The sequence below is a fragment of the Punica granatum genome, chromosome 7 (genome assembly GCF_007655135.1).
Source record: "Punica granatum isolate Tunisia-2019 chromosome 7, ASM765513v2, whole genome shotgun sequence".
Lineage (NCBI taxonomy): Eukaryota > Viridiplantae > Streptophyta > Magnoliopsida > Myrtales > Lythraceae > Punica > Punica granatum.
The window spans coordinates 24,266,956-24,275,259 of record NC_045133.1 but is presented as its reverse complement, the minus strand read 5'-3'; the positions used below and the strand labels follow the sequence as shown (position 1 = coordinate 24,275,259).

General features: G+C 43.2%; 2 protein-coding genes across 2 annotated transcripts; one reads left to right on the top strand and one right to left on the bottom strand.

The window, feature by feature from the left end:
- Positions 1 to 256: 256 nt before the first annotated feature.
- Positions 257 to 3,661, top strand: LOC116213868 (protein AUXIN SIGNALING F-BOX 2-like). Its single transcript, XM_031548977.1, has 3 exons — positions 257 to 1,311; positions 1,958 to 2,453; positions 2,648 to 3,661. Exons 1-3 carry the CDS (start codon positions 860 to 862, stop codon positions 3,455 to 3,457), a joined length of 1,758 nt encoding a protein of 585 aa, XP_031404837.1. The 5' UTR covers positions 257 to 859; the 3' UTR covers positions 3,458 to 3,661.
- A 1,061-nt stretch (positions 3,662 to 4,722) lies between these two features.
- LOC116212682 (cysteine-rich and transmembrane domain-containing protein WIH2) lies at positions 4,723 to 6,937 on the bottom strand. The gene is made up of 3 exons (XM_031547325.1): positions 6,779 to 6,937; positions 6,353 to 6,617; positions 4,723 to 5,050 (listed from the first exon to the last, which is right to left on the bottom strand). The coding sequence occupies exons 1-3, from the start codon at positions 6,819 to 6,821 to the stop codon at positions 4,993 to 4,995; spliced, it is 366 nt and encodes a 121-aa protein (XP_031403185.1). The 5' UTR covers positions 6,822 to 6,937; the 3' UTR covers positions 4,723 to 4,992.
- Positions 6,938 to 8,304: the final 1,367 nt, after the last annotated feature.

The following is an 8,304-nucleotide window of genomic DNA, read 5'->3' as shown; positions in this document are numbered from 1 at the left end:
GGGCGGCAAAGGAATTTGCGCGGACCCGCTGGGGCACTCTCGTCATTTCGGCCCTTTCTGACCTCCAAAAGACTTTTTCTCTCTCCTCGAGGAAGCCAGAGAGATAAGGACACATGCATGTTACATCACTGGCCACCCACCGACGGCTCGGATCCATTCCGTACCCCTCCGTCGGGTCGACATCAGCCGTCCGATCTAACCATGGTTGGATTAAAAATGGCAGAAGAAATCCGTTAACCATGATTGGTCTTCTCACGTCTGCTGCCATCTCTCTCTCTCTCTCTGGAGCTGAGAGTAAGGGGAGAAGGTGAGAGGAGAGAGAGATGGGGGGAGAGATCTCTCGCTTGATTCACGGCATCATGAGCTGCAAATTGAGCTGCTGGGCAGAATCCATCCTCGGGAAGTTTAGATTCTGAGAGCCGGAAATCTCGATTCCTTCCTATTTCTTTTCCTCCTTCGATTTCCCTTTTTGCGCTGTGGCAGTCATAATCATGGCGTTCCACATTTCCCCGGCGAGAAAGTTCAATTCTTGCTACCTACCCACCAATAAGTAAGATCTATAGAGAGAGAGAGAGAGAGAGAGAGAGGAAGGAAGGGGGGAAGACGTGTGTGAGCTTCTCGTATCTCTGGTTCATTTCCACTGAGGTTTCCGTACGATTGTCGGGTAGTCGAGGATTCTTAGATCTGGTCTAGTTCACGCAGATTTTCCGTCCTTAGGGCTATTGGAACCTTTCATGTAAAAACTTGTCCTTGAGCTTGTTTGAATTTTTATTTTCTTCATAAAAAAGTTGGGTTTTTTTTTTTTTGTTTTTGGTGGGTTTGACTCTGGCGGGCATTCCGTGGTAGAGGATAATATAAGATGAATTACTTCCCAGATGAAGTGATAGAGCATGTGTTCGACTACGTGACGTCGCACTGGGACCGTAATTCAATCTCTCTAGTGTGTAAATCGTGGTATAGGATCGAGAGATTTAGCAGGCAGAGGGTGTTCATTGGCAATTGCTATGCAATCAGTCCAGCGAGGTTAATCGGGAGGTTCCCCGCGATCCGGTCCCTTTCTTTGAAGGGGAAGCCCCATTTCGCGGACTTCAACCTGGTGCCGCACGACTGGGGAGGCCATGTCTACCCATGGGTCGTGGCCTTGGCTAAGAGTAGAGTTAATTTGGAGGAGCTTAGGTTGAAGAGGATGGTGGTGACAGATGAGAGTCTTGAGCTGATCTCGAGGTCATTTGTGAATTTCAAGTCTCTGGTTCTTGTCAGCTGTGAAGGGTTCACTACCGATGGCCTAAAAGCGATAGCTGCCAATTGTAGGTGAGATTCCTCGTGCCGAATCTGTGTTTTTTTGTCTGCTGGTTCTTATGATTTGTTTCATTCCCTTCAAATTGTGGCTGGATTTACAGTGATTTATGGCTGTTCGCTTGGATAGATAATATTAGTTGTTTCAGTTACATACTATGCGGGACAAGTTTTTGCATGGACTGCAGGTTTATTTAAGAGAATGTTATTCTGAAATTTATCTCTGTGTTTGACCTGATTTGCATCAATGGCCTGTTTTACTACATGGGGTCCTTTTCAGATGAACACTGTTCTTGGTTGCATCGGTGGGAGCGTTGTAGAGATGTTGATTTAACTTTGAAGGCGATATTATGCAGCGACTGTAGATTGATAGGATTACATAGGTCTTAACTGAAACCCTTAACAAATAGTGGTTTTTATTTTTCAGCTGTGCTTATTACTTGCAAATTTTTCCTTTGCTTTGCTTACAGCATGCCAGTCACACGTCTTTATGATGTTGTAGCTTGTCTTGTTCGTAGAACATTTTGAGTTATATATATTATATATATGTTTGCGATTTCAGTGCATAGAAAAGTATACTTCACAGGGGCTTAACGACTTTGTTTTGTGTTTATTCCTGCTGCTATGTTCCTTACATCTCCACATTGTATGTTGTTAATAGGTTTCTGAGGGAGCTAGACTTGCAAGAAAATGAGGTTGAGGACCGCAGGGGCCAGTGGCTCAACCACTTCCCTGAGAGCAACACATCTCTCGTCTCCTTAAATTTTGCATGCCTTAAAGGCGACATAAATTTAGCAGCTCTCGAGCGGCTTGTGGCTCGGTCTCCAAATCTCAAGTCTCTGAGGGTGAATCGTGCTGTCCCTCTTGATACGCTGCAGAAGATTCTTGTGCGAGCCCCTCAGTTAGTGGACCTGGGCACAGGGTCTTTTCTTCATGATCCAGATTCTGAAACCTTCTACAAGCTGAGGAATACAATTGAGAAGTGTAAATCCATCAGGAGTTTGTCTGGATTTTTAGAGGTCGCACCTTACTGCCTATCTGCTATTTATCCCATCTGCCCGAACCTGACCTCGTTGAATCTAAGCTATGCCCCAGGAGTTCCTGGTAGCGAGCTAATGAAACTAATCCGCCATTGCAGAAACCTCCAACGCCTGTGGGTATGTTTTCTTGAACTTTGCCTAAAATTTCATTTTCATTTCCTTTTTGTATGGACTAATTAGATGCTTATGTTAGGCCTTACTGATTTAGTACTTGGAGATCTACAGAGCTTGATGAGAGTGAAAGTTCTCAAAAGAAATTTCCTCGTTACTTTTTAAGCATATGCTTGACAGCACAATCTAATGTATCTCAGATTCTCGATTGCATCGGAGACAAAGGGCTCGGGGTTGTGGCTTCAAGCTGCAAAGAACTGCAGGAGCTGAGGGTTTTCCCCTCCGATCCCTTTGGGGTCGGGAACACTGTGGTCACAGAAGAAGGCCTGGTTGCGATCTCCATTGGTTGCAAGAAGCTGAACTCACTGCTTTACTTCTGCATCCAGATGACCAATGCTGCCCTGATCACTGTGGCCAAGAACTGTCCCAACTTTGTCCGCTTCAGGCTCTGCATCCTGGACCCCGTCAAGGTGGATCCCGTTACACAGCAGCCACTGGATGAAGGCTTTGGGGCAATTGTCCAGTCCTGTAGAGGACTGAGAAGACTTTCCCTCTCGGGCCTCTTGACGGATCAGGTGTTCCTGTACATAGGCATGTATGGGGAGCAGCTTGAGATGCTCTCTGTTGCATTTGCTGGGAATAGCGACAAGGGGATGATGTATGTCCTGAATGGGTGCAAGAAGCTGAGAAAGCTCGAGATTAGGGATGCTCCTTTCGGGGATGTCGCCCTTCTGGCAGACCCGGGGAAGTACGAGACAATGCGATCCCTTTGGATGTCCTCTTGTGAGGTCACCCTTGGGGCTTGCAAGGCTCTGGCGAGGAAGATGCCAAGGCTGAATGTGGAGATTATCGACGATTCTGATCAGGTGGGAGAGGACTGTGGTGGGGCCCCAGCTGCTCCTTCCGCCATTTCTGATGGTGATGATAAGCAGAAGGTGGAGAAGATGTACCTCTACCGGAGCCTGGTGGGGCGTAGAGAAGACGCGCCTGACTTCGTCTGGACCTTGTAACTGTTTGCAGAGTCCTGCTCGGCTTCTGTCTGGGTGCTTTGATTAGTAGATGTATTCTACGTAGGGGAGTAATTTATGGGATATTGTTTTAGTCGGAAGGATGATGATTGCTGTTGGTTAATGTTTCAGAAGAGATCTGATGTTGCTCTGTGATTCTTATAAGTAGATCTTTTCATAATCTTGCTATGCGTTTTGAATCCAAAATCCCCTCTCCCCGTTAAACCTTTATCCTGCCATGGCTTGTTCCGTTGTTTCGCTTCTGGTACCCTAGTTCGCGGAGTCTTATCGGGCACATTTGTTTTGAGATAACAGCTTCAATAATGGAGAGATGATGTTGACAAGCCACCAATCCGGCATGTGGGAAGTTCCAGTTACACTTAGAGCTTGTCGACATCGCTTCTATTGTATCTATCCATATAACTGAAGCCAGTCTATTACAACGAAAAGACATTTATGGAATGCCAAGACCGAGTTTTCTGCTGCGTGTCTTCAGCAAAAACTTCTAAATCAATGGAGAAGATAATGATTCAGGAAGCCAAGAAAGTCTGTTGTGGTCATAGACATTTATACTCGTCGGCTGAAATTTCTCCCAGCCTCTCTAGCAGATGGCGCCCCCTTGGAGCACCTACTACTTGCCACAAGAGCTGACAGCAGCTACCTTTTTTTTGGGTGTGTGTGTGTGTGTGGGGGGGGGGGGGGGGGGGGGGGGGGGGGGGGTGTTGGGGTGGGGCGGCGGCTGCGGCAAAAAGAGAAAGATCCCTACCACGGTTCTGATTCCTCTATTTCGAAAACCCAAAGGTATCCATGACAAGAGAGGAACCACTAGGAAACCTGCTCAATGTAGAGGTTCCGACCAATTCGGTAGGAACTGTTCCCATACAGAGTCCTGGAAATCTCGTTTGCTTTTTCTCTTTAACAACTGTCCTTTGAAAAATGCAAGGGAGCTTTGGCTACTGTTTCAAACATCACAAGGACAGTGGGAAGTGGGGGGGAATGACAGAAGCTCAAAGTCGAGAAAAAATCGTCCAACTTCCAAGTGGTCAATACTCAATATTGGAAACGAAGTTAGCTGAAGGCTGTGGAGGTGCGAGCGGTCATCTTCAGTCGATATCGTCTAACAAATGTTAGTAAGACCGAGATACGTAATGAAGAGTTCAGGGGTAAGAACAAGATCAGGCTAAAGACAGAACTAAAGATATGCAAAATGGGTGATTTGAATTTCATATAAGCCTAGGCAGAAATCATTTCTGACTTGCGGAGCTCACTAGGAAAAGAACAGAACTAAAATCCACATAAATACATCTTCAGTGAAGGTTCCGAGAAATGGGCATAAAAGAAGACAATAAATAGAATCATACAGGAACATGATAACATAAAAACAATATTATTAATTAGCAGTCTATGCTTCTATTTTGAAGTTTAAAACGATGACACAATAAAAAATCTCTTTACAAAGAAGGGTAACCAGCCCAAACATACACTTCATACTTAACAAAGGCTTCCAGAAGATGCACCAGAAAACAATTCTAATGCCTTCATCGCAGAAGGAAGCAGCACTCTTCCATCATACAGCAGCAGCAGAGGGCAGCCAAACTGAAACATTTTGACAAATATAAACAAATCATTTTTCCAGAATATAAGTTACATTCTGAAGGTTAGCTTATTCTAACTTATAAGCAACAACCAAAACTGAGAATGTATATCATCAGGGTTTCCAGGGAAGATTGTATACCGAAGTAGGGACCACAAAAACAGTGAATATTACTACTGGATATGGCAAGATGTGCAGATTGTAGGGGTGAACAGACAATTTATAAAAATACTCTATGAAGATTTATATCAAGTTCTACATATCAGAAGACTCCAGAGATTCTTCACTGGTGTTTGATCTGCTTAATTTGATGACCTAAGGTTATGAGGTTCATGCAACGCATTTGCACAAGAATAAACAGTCATCGCATCACACAACAGCAAACAAAGAATTTTCCTTTTGGTTAAGAGCAAACAAAGAAAGAACTGAACAAAACTTAGGTGCTCTCATATACTAGAAGTTTATCATTTCTGATAAAACATCTGGCCAAGTAGTCCTACCTAATTGTATTTGCTCTCTTCTTATGCCCACATAAAGGCCCTAAACAGGGGCAGCTTACGTAATTCCAAATATTTAGCCTCATATCCAAAATCTGAACTAGCCACTGCTCTGGTTGCTAGAATCAATCAACGAAATTTGTTTATATACAAACCCTTCGTTAAACCCCAGAGGCCAGTAAACCACCCTATCACAGCCTGGGGCAGTGCCCGAGCATTCACCTCCCAGTGTGGAGCGTGCTCATAGGTTGAGGCCTCATCACCCATTGACAACTTATAAATTCCTTGTTTTCTAGGATGGTTGAAAGACAGTGCAGTGGCACCAGTTACGAGAGCCAAATTTCTATGGGAAAATCTGAATAACTCCATTGCAATGGGGACGTGATCTAGACATGATTCCAACAATATCCAGCTAGAAAAGTGATTTCTTGCTATTCTTTTGCAGTAATTTTCTGTACTATAAGCACTTCCTTGTCCTAGTTACATTCTGCAATGAAGTCATAGCTCAATCCCAATTACCCTTTACTCCCAACAACAGCAACAACCGTTCACAAAGTCGAATACTGTCATTGGTATCCAACAAACGCCTCAAAACTTTCATTGACCATTAATCATCTCTCTGCGTCAAATTCGTAATTTTGCTACGCGTACCGCTAACATTTGGATGCGAAATTTCAGCTCAGTCAGAGCTGCCACGATATCTTAGTCAAAAAGGCACGATGACTAAACAGGCCGCAAGTTCCTAACAAGCAACATCAAACTGATCTAAAAGCCAATTGACTTGAGATGTGGGGAATCGATCCATACCAGCCCTGCAGGAAGGAAAAACAGCCCGGCTGATCATCGTAGTGGTGATGTTCGTAGTGCTGGCACTGCTGGTATTGGGGCTGCGACGGGGGAGGCGGGTAATTGCCGAAATACCCCTGGTACCCTTCAAACGGTGGGCGAGGTGGGGGCGGCCCCGGTGGCGGAGGGTAGGGGTACCCAACTGGCGGTGGAGGCGGGTACCCCTCGTATGGAGGCGGCGGGGCTGATGGGTAGCCCGGCGGTGGATAATGAGCATGCGGGTACCCTGTGAAAACGCAAACGAAAACGAAATGAGACCCATCAACCAATCACCATCATTTATCGATCGAGAAAGGCAGGAACTTTGAAATCGAAGCAGGGCAGATGAATCAAAAGGCAAGCAAAGAGAAGACTGTGAATGAAGATGACGGGGTTTGAGGGGCGGACCTGGAGGAGGGTAAGGGTCCTGAGGAGCTCTCTCGTAACTCATCTCTCTCTCTCAAAGCTCTGATTCTCTCTCTAAAGTTTTGCAGAGGTTTTTGGTCGGATTAAGAATTTGACGAAGGGAGACGGAGGGAGGAGGAAGGAAAGCCAGCCTGAATCAATTCACCTCGTGCCACGTCAGCTAAAATGGTATCTTTATAAAGTAATTGTGCAAAGGACCCTGAACTATTGGGATGTCAGAAATTGGCCCCCGAATGTATCTTGGGACTATTTATTATACTCTTGAGTAAATATCCTAAAAATGGAATAGCTATAAGAAAATTAAAAAAATTTAAGGTGATAAAATCTCAGGTTGGTCGGTGCACTATCACGATGACCCACAACGAGAAGGCAAGTTTTACCCCACGAGAAAGGTCTAAATTTGTCTCGATATGATCCATCGAGATTATGATGACTCACATCGAGTATGAATGAAATACTTAGAATAGATTTACCCAAGAAAAAGAAATACTTCAAATAGAATTTTGGATATATTTTTTTTCAATTTAAATCTACTAAACATGACCAAAAGGATCATAAGATCGATGTCTTATTTAGTCTTGTATTAATTTTAGATCTAATCCTTCCTGTCCACGTGTACTATGGATTTTAGGTTTCTCTTAAGTCCTCGATTAATATTTGATGGTTTCCATTTGACATCTAAGTAATATGCTGGGTATATACCTTCGTCCATGCAGAGCAATTTAAACGTCAATTTTACTTTAACCTTATGTAATACTTATAAGAATGATTAAACCCAACTTTCATCCTATTGTTTTTTCCTCGGAGGTTTTATGACCACCGGATCTACGCATTATTTTGGATCCGTCACATTTTTTAATGAATAATAAGCTTAAATCAAGAGCAGAGTGTTAGTTAATTGTGATTCATATTAAATGTTAACTCTACTGACATAGGACTAATTCATGTGGTGTCACATGGATGAATAATTTATAAATATTATACTGGCAATTCTAGCCAACAGGCCTAACGATGTCCAAAATCAACCTACATTAAATTGGGCATGTAAAATTTTATAGAGGTTAAATGTCCAAGAGCAAAAAAGGAGGGGCCAATAGGCTATTTTTCTATGAAGGAACCTTCCTGGCAGATAACTCTTGGAAGATACACATTCGTGGGGCACCTGAAAGCCATCTCTTGGATTGTTAGCAAGTAATTCTTTCAGTGATCCTATGTGGTTATATAGCGGAGGAAGCATAAATCAAATTATAATAGACGAAGAAATTAATGTTAAACATTCGAGTAATTGTCACAATTATTTTTAATTGTTGTAATATAATTGATTTTCCCTCATTACATCATTGTGAGATACGACCATCTAAGATATTCTCATATAATAATATTTTTGAAGAAAACTTGAGTTTCAATTAGGCTTAATTACCTAAAAAAGCACGGCCTTTATATTTTTTTCTAAATATAGCACGGTTTTTGAAAAATAGCACAGAAAGGTACGACCATTGCATTTTTTT